The 18,284-nt window shown below is 45.7% G+C and overlaps 1 protein-coding gene across 1 annotated transcript in view; it reads right to left on the bottom strand.

Moving 5' to 3' along the window:
- Nucleotides 1-12,739: 12,739 nt before the first annotated feature.
- RNF32 (ring finger protein 32) overlaps nt 12,740-18,284 on the bottom strand; it is a 31,574-nt gene continuing 26,029 nt past the window's right edge. Inside the window, exons 8-9 of the mRNA XM_044295132.1 lie at nt 13,986-14,153; nt 12,740-13,032 (exon numbers count right to left, since the gene is read on the bottom strand). Coding sequence (XP_044151067.1) covers nt 12,811-13,032; nt 13,986-14,153 — 390 coding nt within the window. The 3' untranslated portion in view covers nt 12,740-12,810. The remainder of the gene's footprint in view (nt 13,033-13,985; nt 14,154-18,284) is intronic.

Genomic DNA, 18,284 nt, shown 5'->3' with positions numbered 1-18,284 from the left:
AACTCTGATACCCTAGCATCAATCCTATAATGGGAGATGAAGGTTGATTCAGAGCTCCAGGAAGCTGCCTTACAGATCAACTCTAGGGGGAGAAGACTTCTCTCTGCGACAGAGGTAGCTACAGCCCTTGTAGAATGGGCCCTCACAAACTCCGGAGGATCTAAGGATTGGGAGATGAAAGCTTCCCTAATGGCTTCCTTGACTCAGCGACTAATAGTTGTTTTAGACGCCTTACGGCCTTTAGACTTACCGGCAAACAGGATAAAGAGATTTTCATCCATCCTGAATTCTTTGGATCTATCCACATAGATCTGAAGGCATCTACATATATCCAGTGGCTGTCGGACTGGAACATCAGAGGAGGAGGCAGAGAGTAATACAGGTAGAGAGACTACCTGATTAATATTCTGAAAGGTTGGAACTTTAGGCCTAAAATAAGGTAGAAATTTTAGAAGGACCCTATCCTGTAGGAACATGGTATATGGGTATAACGCGGAGAAGGCTTGTAGCTCCGAAATTCTTTTGGCCGAGGTTATGGCCAGAAGAAAGACCATCTTAAGTGTTAAGAATTTAAAGCTTGCCTCCTCCAAGGGTTCAAAGGGGGGGGATGCTAGCCCCCTGAGAATAACTGACAAATCCCATTGAGGAACGGGTTTCAGTATTGTAGGCTTCAATCTTTCCGCTCCTTTAAGGAAGCGCTTGATGAGCGGGTCCCGAGAATATGGTCTGTTAAGACAGGCCGAGATGGCAAATACTTGGACCTTCAGGGTAGATGGGGAGAGACCTCTGTCTATCCCATCCTGAAGGAACTGTAAGATCGCTGCGAGGGGCGGATCTGCAGACGCCACCTGGTTGGAGCTACACCAAGAGGTGAAGATCCTCATGATCCGGGAGTAGGCCTTTTTGGTAGACTCTGCTCTGGAATGCGATAAAGTTCTCAGGACCGACTCAGAGAGCCCATCCACTCTGGGAAGGGACTGATCAACCTCCAGGCTGTCAGGTTGAATCTGTGCAGATCTGGGCAGAGATGCGTGTCCCATGACACCAGGGTCTGCTCCGGGGGGAGTCTCCAATATTGTCCCCGACTCATCTGAATGAGCTGGGTAAACCAGGATCTCCTGGGCCAAAATGGTATGATGGCTATTACCGAGGCCTGATCCTGACGGATTTTTATCAATACCCTCGGAATCATGGAAAAGGGAGGGAAGATGTACGCCAGCCTAAACCTCCACGGTATTGTCAGAGCGTCTATCGCCAGGGGGTTGTCCTCCCTGTATAGGGAACAGAACCTCTGTACCTTGGCGTTGAACTTGGTTGCCATGAGATCTACCTCTGGCATCCCCCATCTGAGGACTAATTGTTTGAAGATCTCCGGATGTAGTGACCATTCCATGGTCGATAGGCCGCGACTTAGGCGGTCCGCGATGACGTTGAGGGAGCCTCGGATGTGAGTGGCGGATAGATGGGATAAGTTCAGCTCTGCCCACCGCAGAATTACCCCAATCTCGGAAAGAAGGGGTAAGGATCTTGTGCCTCCCTGCTTGTTTATATAAAGCACGGCAGTCAGGTTTTCTGACTTTCACTGCTTTGCCCCGAATCTGAGGGGCGAAGTGAAGGAGGGCTAGCCGGACAGCACGCATCTCGCGGAGGGCATGCCAGGTATCGCAAGGCGAAAAATGTAAAAAATAAGGCGCAGCATATAAGCGCTCTTAGATAAATTAGGAAAAAAGAGGAGACAAAGAGTGACTCAAATGGAGTCAGAAAAAAACGTCTCCAACTCCCCAAAGGAGAGAGAAAACTCGCCAGTCCACCTGTCCAAAGGACAGAAAAAAACACGGTGGGCTGGGGGATGAACCCCTCCCTTTAAGGGAGCTGGAGTTCTTTTATTGGTTTATTCTTTTGGGCTCATAAAAAATTCCGCCGGTCGTACCAGTCCACGGGGGGCAGTTAACCCCATCTGTGCTGCTGGTAGGACGTAAGGGAATATGTTCTTATCACGGGCATCTATGCCCCTTTTGATGCAACCCATTATCTTATTGGCCTTGGCAGCAGCTGCCTGACACTGGTTTCTACAGCTTAGTTTTCAGTTCACTAAAATCCCTAGGTCCTTTTCCATGTCAATGTTAGGGCTCATGCCCACGAGCGTAAGCGATTAGTGCCCGTGATGCGGACCACAAGTTGCGGTCCGCTATGCACGTGCACGACCGTGGGGCAGCCGCATGCGGATCGTGGACTCATTCACTTGAATGGGGTCCGCGATCCGCATCCGACGGTCCTCATCGCAAAAAAGTAGTGCCTGCACTACTTTTTTGCGGAACGGAAGCACGGAACGGAAACCCAATGAAGCCCTCCGTAGTGCTTCCGTTCCGCCCTGCATCTCCGGATTTGCGGACCCATTCAAGTGAATGGGGATCTGCATCCGTGATGCAGAATGCACGTGGCCGGTGCCCCGTGTATTGCGAACCCGCCATATGCGGGCCACAATACAGCCACGGCGGGGCAACGGTCGTGGACATGAGCCCTTACCCAGTGTTTTACCATTTAGAATGTACGGGTGACTTGCATTATTTCTTCCCATGTGTATAACCTTACATTTGTCAGTGTTAAACCTCATCTGTAACTTTTCTGCCGAAGCCTCAAATCTATACAGATCTATCTGGATCTGTAAACTTTGTGTTAATTAATTTACATGGTTTGGTATCGTCAGCAAAAATTGATAATTTACTCTAAAAGATTTTCATTTTATTTTATTACATTAAATTAATTTGGCTCAGTTTATACAGTCGAAATGTTAGACTGGATTAGTAAATCTCCCCATGTGTGTAAATTTTCCCACAGTGTTTCTTTTTTTAAAGGGAACCTGCCACCTCCAACAAACATCCCAAGCCGGCAGCAGTACCTGAGAGTAGCCAGCGGCATGTTTGTAACGATCATTTTCTTCCTGCAGGCAGATAAAGCAAAAGCTGTAAAAACGTTCTTTTATCCCCTGCCGGCGCGCATCTCTAGTCAGGCTTGAAGTCATGGGGGCAGCGGCCTGCTTGCTTTGAGTCACTGTAACCATGTCCCCTTCCCTGCCCCTTCGATGTGACTGACAACCGGCAGTTCGGCAAAGCCAGCCAAACTGTCATGCATAAGCGCTGTCAATCACAGCGAAGGGGCAGGGAAGGGGGCGTGGTTACCGTGACTTGAAGCAAGCAGGCCGCTGCCCCCGTGACTTCAAGCCTGACTAGAGATGCGCGCCGGCAGGGGATAAAAGAACGTTTGTACAGCTTTTGCTTCATCTGCCTGCAGGAAGAAAATGATCGTTACAAACATGCCGCTGGCTACTCTCAGGTACTGCTGCCGGCTTGGGATGTTTGTTGGAGGTGACAGGTTCCCTTTACGGTTTTTATATATATAATGGGGGCCATCTATAAAAGACCACTGTTTTTACCCACTGGGCTGCCTGAGGATGTGCTTATGGTAATTTATGAACAGGCCTAAGCCTTGTAATAAATTGGGTGCATCCTCTGCTAGTCTGCGACTACAATAGATTTCAATAGTCAAAACTGAAGCCTTTAAAAGGCATTTATTTTGCTCTCTGTCCTAATAGAAGTCTATGGAAAACAAAGTCCTGTCGACAAGACTTTGTTCTCTGTCTTGCATAACGGGACCCAGACGGATCCGTTATGCTTTCCCATAGACATCTATTAGGAAGGAAAGCAAATGGAATGCCTTTTAAAAGCTTCCGTTTTGCATTCTGGCTGGGCATTCTGTTATTTTTAACATGGTTATAACGGAAAGCCATAACGGAATCCCTAACGCTAGTGTGAGCCCATCCTAAATGGGGCAGTTCGACTATTTTGGTGATAATCCTTTTATTAGAATTTTTTCAAAGTAAAGAGTGACATACATCATTAGAATGTACAGTGAGATAATCTATAATCAAGCATTATAACAATTAGCACAGTTATATCACTGTGTGGTTATATTTCTTGATCAGTATGAGTCAACTTACAAATAGTCACAAAAGATCATGAAAGTCAAAAATTAAAAGAAAGCAAAATAGATACAATGTTGTTGAACATCATAATAAGAAATGATATCTTTACAGTTACATCACTGTTATTTGTGTTTTATTACAAATACTTAAGTGCAAGTAAAGAATAATGGCGTAGATAGCTTTATTGCATTTCTGTAGTCTTATATTATCAACAACGCTAAAAAAAGGGATAGCTAAGGATGGTTGTATCAAATGAAAAATTACAAGAAAAGTAAACTAAACTAGGAGTATTACTCCAATAACTGTATTGCAGGTCTAGCTTGATGGTATCAACATTAAGTTGACTCATACTGTTCAAGAAATATAACCACACAGTGATATAACTGTGCTAATTGTTATAATGCTTGATTATAGATTATCACACTGTACATTCTAATGATGTATGTCACTCTTTACTTTGAAAAACTTCTAATAAAAGGATTATCACCAAAATAGTCGAACTGCCCCATTTAGGATGGGCTCACACTAGCGTTAGGGATTCCGTTATGGCTTTCCGTTATAACCATGTTAAAAATAACAGAATGCCCAGCCAGAATGCAAAACGGAAGCTTTTAAAAGGCATTCCATTTGCTTTCCTTCCTAATAGATGTCTATGGGAAAGCATAACAAATCCGTCTGGGTCCCGTTATGCAAGACAGAGAACAAAGTCTTGTCGACAGGACTTTGTTTTCCATAGACTTCTATTAGGACAGAGAGCAAAATAAATGCCTTTTAAAGGCTTCAGTTTTGACTATTGATATCTATTGTAGTCGCACAGACTAGCAGAGGAGGCACCCAATTTATTACAAGGCTTAGGCCTGTTCATAAATTACCATAAGCACATCCTCAGGCAGCCCAGTGGGTAAAAACAGTGGTCTTTTATAGATGGCCCCCATTATATATATAAAAACCGTAAAGGGAACCTGTCACCTCCTCCTGCTGATTGACAGGGCCAGGGAGCGCTCTCCTCCTCCGGCTGGCCCTGTCTGCAATTCAAATCCTGTGTCTGCACCTCATTCCGCGCAGGCGCTCTGAGAGAAGGACGCTTGCTTCCTCAGTGCGCCTGCGCCGATGACGTCTTCTTTTTCGGGTTTAGAGGTGACGGGATTTAAATTGCAGACAGGGCCAGCCGGAAGAGAAGAGCGCTCCCTGGCCCTGTCAATCAGCAGGAGGAGGGGGCGTTTTTTTTAAAGGAGGATGCGGCGGCTACCAGCAAGTAGACGCCCTACTTGCTGGTAGTGAAGTCATTTGCATATTTTAAAAGATCGATTTTTTGTGAAACCAAGCCACAGAACAAGGTAAGAGCCTTATATAGGGAATAGTCGTTCAATAAGGATTTTATTATGCCCAGAAATGAAAAATTAGTTTTGGGGGTGACAGAAGACCTTTAAGGTGTATAGTATTTGCTGTCTATCCAACTGGTCCACCTGTATATTGAACGTTAGATTGTCACGAGAGGCAGGCAGCGGGCTTCTGTTCCCCTGCGCTGTCGATGCTCTCCGATCTCTTTGCAGCCTGGACGCTAGCGGCGTCCAGCTGCGCCTCCTGGTTCTCGCCGTCTCCGTTGTCATGGTGACGGGAGACGCGGTATGTCCGGCCGCACTCCTCCTGCAGGAGCGCTCGGCGTTCCTCGTCGCCATGGGAACCGGGATGGGCTGAGCGCCGAGCTGGGCACTCTGCGCTCGGCTACAGTCAGGGAGGATGGGTCATGTGACGCTGGCCACGTCACATGATCCCTCTCCTTCATTATTTAAACAGGCAACCTGCTGGCCGCAGGTTGCCTGTGATTTCGTCTCTTTAGCTGTTTGTATTATTATTATCCTCCTACTTGACCTCTGGTATTGACCTTGTTCGTTTCCTGACCTCGCTTTTGCCCGCTCCCTTGGTACTTACTCTATCTCTCGGATTTGACCTCGGCTCGTTCTCGGATTTGTCTCCTGCCTCTTCCCTTGTATTGACGTGACCTCCCGGACCTATCTCGGCTAGTTGACTTGCCATTGCCTTTCCCATCACTTGGTACATTTGTCTTGTCTACCTCCCTGTCTATCCGTTTGCCTACGTCTGGTGTACCGCCTTCTGCCTTGGCTGTCTGTTCCTCTTTGTCTCTGTTCGCTCTACTCTGCACTTACGTAGGTCAGGGACAGTCGCCAAGTTGCGCCCCGTCACCTAGGGCGGGTGGTGCAAGTAGGCAGGGACAGGGTTGAGGGTGGCAGTTAAGGGGGTGCACTTCCTCTCTACCTTCCTTACCCATGACAGAATCACAGGCCTTAATTAACATGGACCCCCTACAGAGTATCACAGAGCATGTTCAGGGTCTTGCCCAAATTGTGCAACAGTTAGGGGAGAGACCGCCCAGACACCCCCCATTCTCGCTGCCATTCAGGTAGAACCGCATATTAAATTACCTGATCGGTTCTCGGGTGACCGCTGGAGTTTTTTAGCTTTCAGGGAGAGCTGCAGACTTTATTTCTGACTACGACCTCACTCCTCTGGCCCTGACCCACAAAGGGTTGGGATAATTGTCTCTTGCTTCAAGGGAACCCCAGGAGTGGGCCTTTTCCTTGCCGCCTGATTCCTCTTGTCTTAATTCTGTCGACCAAGCACTAGGGGTCCTTTACGATGAGCCTGACCGGGCATCTGTGGCTGAATCTAAATTAAAAAAGGCCCTTACCCAGGGGGAGCGGCCCGTGGATAATTATTGCACCCAGTTCCTCAAGTGGTGTGTTCCCTCGGACTGGAACGAACCTGTGCTCAAATGCCAATTTAGGGCAGGGTTGACAGAGAGGTTGAAGGATATGCTGGTCTGTTACCCCAGTCCTGACTCTTTAGAATCATTTAGACCATGACGTTAGCCATCAGATTAGACAGATTAGAGAGAGAGACAGCGGGGGCATTTTTCCCCTCATCCCCTTCTTAAACCTGAGACTTCTCCTACCGAACCCAAGATGGAGGCTCAGTTGGACGAGCCCATGCAGCTCGGGATGACGCGAAGAGAACTACGCCATCGTCACGGCTCTTGTTTTTATTGTGGCGATTTCGACCACTGGGTTTGTCAATGTCCCAAGGCTCCTTCTTCCAGAAGATCGTCCAAGTCAGAGGGATCCAAGGACAAGGTATTCCCGGAGGTGGTAAGAAGCAAACTATTGCTGCCTGTTCCAATTTCCTTTGGGGTCTTAAAGGGGTCAGAAAGTGCTTTTGTGGATTCAGGGTCAGCATTTAGATTTGTTGATCTCAAATTTGTTGAACGGGTAGGGATCCCAATACTAAAATTGTCCACCCCGGTCCAGGTGGTCGCTATTGACTCTACCCCCCTCCTGGGGGGGCACGATAAAACTCCGTACTCCCGAGATTACCCTGTCTGTAGGGGTCTGCCACTTTGAAAAATGTTCTTTTTTTGTTTTAGAGAATCTTCCTGTTCAGGTAGTCCTTGGCATGCCCTGGCTTCAGCAACATAACCTAGTCATAAACTGGAGTTCGGGTGAGTTAGAGAAATGGGGTCCCAACTGTAGTTCTTGCTTAACTGTAGTTCAAGCTGGAGTTTCTTTAGATGCCATTCCTCACTTTATTACTGATTTTCATGATATTTTTTCCACTGCTGAAACCGACACTCTCCCTCCCCATAGGTCTTATAACTGTGTTATTAAGTTGGTTCCCGAGTCCAAATTTCCTAAGGGATGGATTTACAATCTTTCTGGCCCTGAACACACTGTCATGAGAGACTACATCCAGGAGAGTCTTAAGAAGGGGCATATTAGGCCCTCCACCTCTCCCTTGGGAGAAGGGTTCTTTTACGTTAAGAAGAAGGACGGTGGTCTCAGACCCTTTATTGATTACAGAAACTTGAATAAGATCACTATTAGGAATCAATATTCCATCCCGTTGATTCCTGCATTTATTCAACCAGATCTTGGGTGCTTCTTGGTTTTCTAAACTCGATTTGAGGGGGCTTATAACTGGATTCGTATTAAGGAGGGTGATGAATAGAAAACTGCCTTTAATACCCCAGAGGGACACTTTGAGTATCTTGTTATGCCATTCGGTCTCTGCAATGCCCCAGCTGTGTTTCAGAACTTTATGAATGACATTTTTAGAGAACTTATCGGCAAAGTTATGATTGTTTATCTTGATGATATTCTTGTCTTTTTACCTGACTGGAATACCCATGTGTACTCACATCAGATCTGGTTCTTAAAATCCTCAGGGAGAATCATCTGTCCTGTTAAATTGGAAAAATGTGTGTTTGGAGTTCAAGAGATTCCCTATCTTGGGTATATTCTTACTCCACATTCATTTAAAATGGATCCCAGTAAGGTTCAGGCTATCCAAGACTGGGTAAGACCATCCTCCTTAAAGGCACTTCAACGCTTTTTAGGATTCGCCAACTTTTACCGTAAATTCATAAATAATTTTTCTGTTATCGCTAAGCCCCTTACTGATTTAACTAAGAAAGGGTCTGATCTTGTCAACTGGTCATTGGAGGCCTGTCAGGCCTTTGAGACTTTGAAAAATTGTTTTCAAGTGGCCCCAGTCCTGGTTCAGTCTAATCCTGAGGAACCTTTTGTGGTGGAGGTGGATGCCTCGGAGGATGGTGTGGGGGCCATCCTTTCCCAGGGGTCTTCCAACTTCGCAAATTTAAGACTGTGTGCCTTCTTCTCTCGCAAGTTCTCTCCTTCGGAGAGAAATTACGATATTGGAAACCGCAAGTTACTGGCCATAAAATGGGCATTTGAAGAATTGAGGCATTTTTTTGAAGTGGCTACACACTGTGTTACGTCCTCACTGATCATAAGAATTTTGTGTTTCTTGAGGCGGCCAAAGGCCTTAATCCTAGGCAGGCTAGGAGGGCTCTGTCTTTTACTCGTTTTAACTTCTCTGTTACTTTCAGGCCAGGAAGTAAAAATATTAAAGTGATGCCTTGTTCCGGAGTTTTAATGCCATCCAACCTCCTGACGCTCCTCCTGAACCCATCTTGTCGGCAAGCATCTTTGTGGCAGCGATATCTTCGGGCTCAGCAACTTGCTCCTCCACAAACTCCTTCTGATAAGTTGTTTGTTCCCGAGCATTTTCGTTTTCAACTTATGGGTGAGTGTCATGACTCTGTTCTGTGTGGTCATCCAGGCATCGCTGCCACTAAGGAATTGCTGCTGAGGTCCTTCTGGTGGCCTACTTTGTCTAAGGATGTACGATCTTATGTTTTGGCTTGTGAGGTATGTGCCAGATCTAAAACCCCGAGGACACATCCCGCCGGTGAACTACAACTACTACCCATTCCCTGCAAGCCATGGTCACACATTTCCATGGATTTTATTTCTGATGGGGAAGTCAGTGGTTTGGGTAGTGGTTGACCGTTTTAGCAAGAAGGTGCATTTTGTTCCTTTAGGTAAGCTCCCTGATGCGAAAACCTTAGCATCCTTGTTAATTGAACATGTGGTATGCCTGCATGGTGTGCCTGAAAATATCGTCTCAGATAGGGGCGTTCAGTTTGTTTCTGGATTCTGGAGAGCTTTTTTGTCAAAGATAGAACATCTCTTTATCCTTTTCGTCTGCTTTCTATCTAGAGACTAATGGGCAGACGGAACGGTTAAATCAGGCAGTGGAACTTTTCCTGAGGTGTTATGTATCGCACAATCAGCTTTTATGGGTGAGATATCTCCCGTTGGCAGAGTTTGCCATCAACAATCGGGTTAATTCATCCACGAGAGTATCTCCTTTTTTTTGTAATAGTGGTTTTCATCCTCGTTTTGGCTCTAATTCCTCCGCGTTCTCACTTAACCCACAGGCAGATTCTTTCACCTCTAGACTGTGCACAGTCTGGGCACAGGTTCAAGCGAACCTGAAAAAGGCCCAGGAGTTTCAGTGTAGACATGCCAAAAAGAAACGTTCCAAAGGAGTAAATTTCGTACTCGGCGATAAAGTATGGTTGTCGACTAAGAATCTTTCTTTGAAACATTGTTCTCGAAAATTCTTTCCACGTTTCATAGGACCATATAATATTATTGAGGTTATTAACCCGGTGTCTTTTAGAGTAAAACTACCCGAATCCCTTCGTATACATGATGTGTTTCATAAGTCTTTACTCAAGAAATATGTTTCGCCAGTGGTTCCTTCTAAAAAACCTCCCCCACCTGTGGAGGTTGAACGTCAGGAGGAATTTGTCATCTCTAGAATCATGGATGTTAGAAAGGTTAGAAACTCGTTTCAATACCTGGTCCACTGGAAAGGTTACCTGTGTCCAGGATGCATGCTTCCAGGTTAATTGGCAAGTTTCACCGGGAACATCCGGAGAAGCCCTGTCCGCGATTGTTGGGTCCAGAGGCCCCTCGTGGAAGTGGGGGTACTGTCACGAGAGGCAGGCAGCGGGCTTCTGTTCTCCTGCACTCTCGACGCTCCCCGATCTCTTTGCAGCTTGGACGCTCGCGGCCTCTGGCTGCGCCTCCTGGTTTCCGGCATCTCCGTTGTCATGGTGACGGAGGACGCGGTACGTCCGGCCGCACTCCTCCTGCAGGAGCGGTCTGTGTTCCTCGTCGCCATGGGAACTGGGAGGGGCTGAGCGCCGAGCTGGGCACTCTGCGCTCGGCTACAGTCAGGGAGGATGGGTTACACTGGCCACGTCACATGATCCCTCTCCTACATTATTTAAACAGGCAACCCACAGGTTGCCTGTGATTTCGTCTCTTGAGCTATTTGTATTATTATTATCATACTACTTGACCTCTGGTATTGACCTTGTTCGTTTCCTGACCTCGCTTTTGCCCGCTCCTTTGGTACTTACGCTATCTCTCGGATTTGACCTCGGCTCGTTCTCGGGTTTGTCTCCTGCCTCTTCCCTTGTATTGACGTGACCTCCCGGACAGACCTTGGCTAGTTCACCCGCCATTGCCTTTCCCATCACTGGGTACATTTGTCTTGACTACCTCCCTGTCTATCCGTTTGCCTACGTCTAGTGTACCACCTTCTGCTTTGGCTGTCTGTTCCTCTCTGTCTCTGTTCGCTCTACTGTGCACTTACGTAGGTCAGGGACCGTCGCCCAGTTGCGCCCCGTCACCTAGGGCGGGTGGTGCAAGTAGGCAGGGACAGGGTTGAGGGTGGCAGTTAAGGGGGGGCACTTCCTCTCTACCTTCCTTACCTGTGACAGTAGATACTCTGTTTTGAATACGTGCAATAATTTTCTTGTATAAGCATGTAATATTCACCGAACCTAGTATTTCTTGTATATGCGGTGTGTCTCTTGATTTCCAGTGTCTAGTAATTACTAGTTTAGTAGCCATTAATATATGTGCTATTATTGATCTATGTTCTGGTGGATATTGATGGACGAACATCGGCCTAGACAATTTGCGAACTCGCGTTTGCGATCAAATGTTCGACAGTTACATATTTATCCTGTGACCGCCTAATGTACCTCCAGCCATAGAATCCAAAGTTCTTTGCTGTCAGGTGAATGCCTATAGCCTAATTTTTGGGGCCTGTACTGGCCGACAGTTACATATTTATCCTGTGACCGCCTAATGTACCTCCAGCCACAGAATCCAAAGTTCTTTGTTGTGAGGTGAATGCCGATTGGCAAATTTGTGGGGCCTGCAGAAAAGAGACCTGCAATGAGAGTACATAAAAGGAAGAAAAACAGAATAATAACAACAAAAACTGAAACCATTAGATATGGTTAGGAGTTTCAGGAGTTTTTGAGGCATGTATAATTCCATCTTTGGTTACCAGGATCTTTACAGGGAAACGCCAACGATAGGCAATGTTGTTTTGTCTTAATGTCCTTTTAATTAGAGAAAAGCTTCTTCTAGCTTTTATGATTGCTGCAGACAGATCTGGATCTTCAAGGTTCTGGTTACCCCCTTCTGTGTGGTGGCATGATGTTCCGCGAGTTGTTAAAGCTGGATGATGAGCTTTGTGCTCCGGAGCGGCCACCATTTTAGGTGCACTGATGGAGAGAAAAACATCCGCCATCTTGGGTGTAGCTTTCTGTATTTCATCAGCCTTACATGGCGGCAAGTCCTCTGCATTTCTCCCAGGAGGTCTCGACTTCACAGGAGGTTTGGGAGGTAGTTGGGGAGCTGTTTCTCTTACTTTGACAGGAGTAGCAGTCGGAGCTCGTTTGTATGGAGTCACGGAGGCCTGGCTGCCGGAGCTGGAGTATGCGTCCGAGAGTGTGTTGTCGCCATCATGGATTGAAGATTTTTGTTCAAATAAAGCGAGATATCTTCTATTTGAGGGCTTAAAAACCCTTGGGGTTCTTTTCCTGCCCTGTCTGCTTCTCTGGGGTTCCGAATTAGAGCTCATTATGTCGCTGGCAGGCAAAAGGAATGAGAACGGAGCTGTGCTGCTGAGGAGCTGCTGCTTCACGCGACCATCTTGCTCGGTGGCCAAGCCACACCCCCAGTGCAACTTTTTTAATGCCAGTTTTTGGTGCATTGCAAGTTTTTCTGGGACAAAACTGAAAAATTAGCACCCTGTGATGTTCAACATCTTTTAGGCCAGTAAGCAATGATTTAAAGGGAGTGTAAAAGATAAATAAAAAAAAGTGACTGGGGGTGACCTGCAGTACTGGTCACACATAATGGTGAGAGGGGGACTCTTTCTTATCCTGAACACACCCATCAAAGATATGTATGGAGCAATGCATACATTCAGTTGTAAGACTGGTGGATAAAAATAAATAAAACCCCCATGGTTTGTATTACATTTTTTAATTGGGTTATTCAACAAAATAGTCATAATTTACATTTCACCAAAATAGAAGAGTAGATTAGATAATTGGGTTAGGTCCATGTGAAGGATTAGCAGGAGAAACATTTCTTTTGGTACGGAGAGCGGCACAAAGGGCAAACAAGACATTCTCCCAAGGAAAATTCTTCAAATGCCTGAAGACAAGCATGGTGGAACACATGGGAGCAAGACAGAAGGACAGTAGGGCGGATAGACGGGCTTCTGTGTTCTTCATCATTGGCCCACAGTGGCATTATACATATGGGGCAGTCCAATATTTCCTGTCGAACAGCCTAGATGAAAACATATGTAAGTAATTTAACGAATATTGTTACATATAACTGACTCACATACACAAGCTGGATGGAAAAATGCAGAGAAAGATGCATACATGTTCATGGTACAGGATCCACTTTGACAGGACATGATGAAATTTTCACTGCCTGGTCCTGTCATTTAAAGTGCAGAGGGGGCTATAGTTGCATATAAAGCTGAGCCTCTAGGTGTAACTGCAACGCCCCCGTTGCTCCTAAAGACTAATTTGCATATATTAAAACATAATTTTTGTAATACCAGACACATGCACTAAAGTGACTGTTTTGTGGGGTAAAAACGCAGACCTATTCTAAATTCATGCAACCGCTTTAATGAGTGAGCTCACATGGAAGTGTCCTCCTCTGAGAGGATATGTTACATCGTACATGACTTCTCAGTGTCCTCTATATAACAGTATAGTGAATTACATTATATAGCTGTGATTGTAATGGGTAGGAAGATGGTAAGTATATGCTGTATTTTTCGACCTATAAGACGCACCGGCCCATAAGACGCACCTACGTTTTTGAGGAGGAAAATAAGAATTTTTTTAATTTTATTTGAACTAATGGTGGTCTGTGCATGACACTACTATGGGGGATCTGTGGGTGGCACTGTTATGGGGGGGGATCTGAGGGGGGCACTGTTATGGGGGGGGAACTGTTATGGGGGTACCTGTGGATGGCACTGTTATGGGGGGTGATCTGTGGATGGCACTGTTATGGGGGGGGGGGGGTGATTTGTGGATGGCACTGTTATGGGGGGGTGATCTGTGGATAGCACTGTTATGGAGGGGGATCTGTGGATGGCACTGTTATGGGGGTGGATCTGTGGATGGCACTGCTATATATGTGTATATATGCTATATATATTGGGGGGGGGAAAGTGCGTCTTATGGGGCGAAAAATACTGTACTGTATGTAGCTCTCACCTGAAGCTGTATTTTTTCCCAATCTGCTTCGCCAATTTCATGGTTACACTTTTGTTCCAACTGGTGGAAAACATTGTGACTTATGGCAACGGACTGATCAATCTCACTGAACAGGCCATCAATGTCTGGGTTGCAGCATATTACCAGTCGGTCTGAGATTTCTGAGAACTAAGATATAAAAATAAATGGTTAACAAATTGGAAAAAGATGCCAAATTACAAATCTTCATTTAGTGTCTACAGCTCTTTGCAAGGGTATATCGTCCTCTCCCCTACCGAATGTATGCATGTAAGAAGTAAGGGACAGATGTGGGACTAGGGGAGCATAATTACTCTTCACAGAGTTGTAAGCACCGTTTTTAGTGCCCAAAGCAGTTGTCACATCCCTTCCTCCACACCAATGTTTTAACCATGATGGATCATGTTCTATTTTTTTGCAGTGCAGATGGATCATGGACCCATTCAAGTTGAATAGGCCTGCATCCGTCTGCGGCAACCGCACGGATGGTGCCCGTGTATTGGGGAACGCAAATTGTGGTCCCCAATACACAGAACGGCCGGCACACGTTTGTATTCATGAGGCCTAAAGCTGCATTTAGACGCTGAGAGGAGAAGCTGATTGTTGGGAAGCAAGCGCTCCTTCCCGACAATCGGCTGCTTGGTAAGTGGAGGTGAAGCTTTGCATTTACATGCAGCGATCACCTCCACAGTACGAGGACGAGCAATCGCTGCTGCTATCGCTCATCCTCATATCAAATCATTGTTCCTAGGCAGCAGAGTGCTGTTTAGATAGCACAATCTACTGCCCGGGAACGATGATTGAGGTGTCCGCACGTCAGATCATTTCTCTGGATGAACGAGCACTTCTCTAGTTCATTGGGTGATATGTGGCACCTTTACGCAGGTCAGTTATCAGGAATAAGCATTCGCTGGAACTCTTGTTCCAGATAATTTGCCTAAACATGGGCAGTGTAAATGCGGCTTAAATTTCTGCCAGGTACAGAATGAGTAAATCTACCCCATTGTCTTGGGTTAAATCTGCAGCCAGCCTACATGGATTTTACCAGACTGTTTCGTCCTTGTCCAGTTGTCCTACACACCAGACTGAACAGCCGTTTTATCAACTTCGGTTATTAGGATTGTCAATGTTGACTTTAGCACAGACCGTCAGTGCAGCACAGAGAAAATGGTCATTGCTTCAAATCATTTCTTAAGACTTCTGACATATAATAGAGACTTATCAGAGTTTTTAAGCGGTGGGGCCCTGGGTGCCAAGACCCCACCAATCACTAAAATGAAAGATCAGAAGCAGGCAGCTGAGCACTTTGCCCCTTTGCCTATTCTGGGCTCTTACCGGAGAGTGGAGGAAGAGGTCTACCGGCCTGAGGCTCTGAGTCCATACCCTGCTTGCTCCACTCTCTCAGAGCACTTGACTCCCCACCCATCACATCTACGCCATGTCAGAAATTCTATGAAATGACGGATAGACTTTGGGATGGAGACATTACTGCTATACCAGATCTGTTTTTAAACACAGCAGTGAACATTTTTCTGATACCAGCCCTCATCCAACTGGACAAAAAAGGGGCTAAAGGCAGAAAAAGCTATTTATTATCACTAATACAAATGCTAAAGATATATTTCCCTTTTTATGCACAGGATGACCCCAAAAACACATACACAGAAAGCCTCCTTTTTTGCTGTAACTGCCTCCTTCTGAGAAGGCGAAGGTTTTGGAGAGCGCTTTTGGAAATTTTTGCCAAAGGGGCAATTCCGAGGTTAGAGGCTGATGTTGGATGACAAAGCCTGGCTCGTCATAAGTGTTCCAATTCATTTCCAAGGTTCTCATGATGCAGAGGTCATGGCACTGTTCATGGCATGGAAGTTCCTCCACACCAAAGTCATCAAACCATGGAGAGAACCTGGAACCAGAAGGCTGTAAATGTTTGTATCTGGTATGTAAAGTACTCTCTGGGTATATATGAGGCAGGCATTGTAGGAGGCCATCAGAGGCACTGTATGAGGGTATCTGTACCACTCTACAGGGGCATCTATGTAGCTGAAACCCTGGGAGGTGCTGGTACTGGCTGGGGGCGGGGAAGTGCGTCCACATGGCACATGCAGTGACTTAGTCTTTGAAGTTGTCCATCTGTTCCTCTATCACATGTTGTATGGCGTGAAGCTGTGCAAAAAATGAAAGTGACGCATGGAAGCTGTAGACACGCTGACCACCATACATCATGAACACAAAGGACTTGCTGCTCCGCAGACTCCTCCTACTACAAAGAGGCGACAATATAATCCGGGCAGACAACACATAAATCATTCTTACAACCTCTGAGAGCAACTTCAAACCAGACTTTTTCTGAATATACATTTTTCATCACGCAGAAAACATTTTCCCTACAGCCAATTAATTAACCTGACATTCTGGCCTCAACGTCACAAAATATTTTTAGCTTGAAAAGAGGCGAAACTTCAGCAAAGTCAGGATAGCAATGATAGAAATTTTCCATTAGCTGCAATGAGCGGGCGTAGGGCTTAGAGAAGTGTTTGCTTAGCAGAGAATTGCTGCGCTCATTACAGCGGGCGGCCTAAAGCGCTGGTATTGTGTGCCTATGAAGAAAGAAGACATGTGGACAGCTTTTATAAATTGACGTAGTAATGTAAACCAATTAGGCAGTCACGTATGCCTTTCATATCCAGCCTCTAATTTATCTCTGCTAAAAGTCCCTTTGTGACTGGGGCTGAGCACATACACGACCCTAGACTTGTAGTGTATGTCATCCAGATGAATGGGGAGAAGGGCGTGTCCCCTCACAGATTAACCAAAATACACGGGGACGGGGGCTCCGCAGGGCTCTTAAAAATTTCCCTGGTGATGAAATGTTATATACATGTGAACTGTACTCAATGTCAATCATATAGATTTGTGTACAGATCTCATTAAAGCGGAGAACCAGTCAGTTAATGGGTCATAATAGGTCAGTGCAGTTCCTCTAGTAATAGATACAATTTTGTTCTTAAAAGGGGCTCTATAAAACTGACCCCAGGACAATAAGTGACATTAGGATTACAGGTCCGAAAAGCTTAAAGGGGTTGTCTCACTTCAGTAAGTGGCATTTATCATGTAGAGAAAGTTAATACAAGGCACTTACTAATATACTGCGATTGTCCATATTGCCTCCTTTGCTGGCTGTATTCATTTTTCCATCACATTATACACTGCTCGTTTCCATGGTTACGACCACCCTGCAATCCATCAGTGGTGGTCGTGCTTGCACACTATAGGAAAATAGGGAGCGCATTTAGGCTAGTGTTTTTTTTTCCCCCCCCTATATTTTGCAAGCACGACCACCACTGATGGATTGCAGGGTGGTCGTAACCATGGAAACGAGCAGTGTATAATGTGATGGAAAAATGAATCCAGCCAGCAAAGGAGGCAATATGGACAATCACAATACATTAGTAAGTGTCTTGTATTAACTTTCTCTACATGATCAATGCCACTTACTGAAGTGAGACAACCCCTTTAAATATTGATGGACGATATCTGATACCAGCCATCAATATTTTAGCTTTTGTGCCAATTTAAGGCCTGATACCTCTGGTTAATAGTGCCCAAAGTCCTCTACCAACCTAAATGGACTGTCCACTCCTGGCTTAGTCTGTATCTGCTAAAGAAAAGGAATAGCAACTTTATTATATACCTTGTGTTTTAATTCCTCCTCATTTCCATAATCACTTCTTGCTGAAAGGATCATTGCAGTTATCTGTTATAGAAAACTACTCAAAATCAAAGCTTAAGTAAAAAGAGGATCTGTCATCATGGCTGGTTTAGGAAATACACAGTGGAGTCCCATTATTCTGACCACTAGATGTGGACAGAAGCTAGACGGCTTGGAGTGACTCCATAAGGTCCTGGTGGGTTGTCACGGGTATCTGGAGCCATGCTGACTGCCGTGTATCCCACAGCTACTAGAGGGTGTGTGTGGGAGGATCCATAGGGCGAACGAGACAACTTAGGGGGTCCCACAGATACTCAATTGAGAATTATGGGGCCATGGCAGTAATGGAAGTCTTGTTGATGGTCTTCCAACCAATGTCAGACATTCTTCCGCTATTGGTCAGTGTATTTTCATGGTATTTTCTGATGGGCATTGTCATTGTAAGGGGCACAATGGGCATCACTACTGTGTAAAAGCCACAAATACAAAGAGAGGCACTGCTGCATATGAAGCTCAAAGACGGCACTATTACCGTGTGTCGGTATAAAGGGGCAGTATTACAGTGTGGAGGT

The sequence above is a fragment of the Bufo gargarizans genome, chromosome 5, assembly GCF_014858855.1.
Source record: "Bufo gargarizans isolate SCDJY-AF-19 chromosome 5, ASM1485885v1, whole genome shotgun sequence".
In the NCBI taxonomy this organism is placed as follows: Eukaryota; Metazoa; Chordata; class Amphibia; order Anura; family Bufonidae; genus Bufo; species Bufo gargarizans.
The sequence above is the reverse complement of the archived record's forward strand: the minus strand, read 5'-3'. Positions and strand labels throughout refer to the sequence as shown.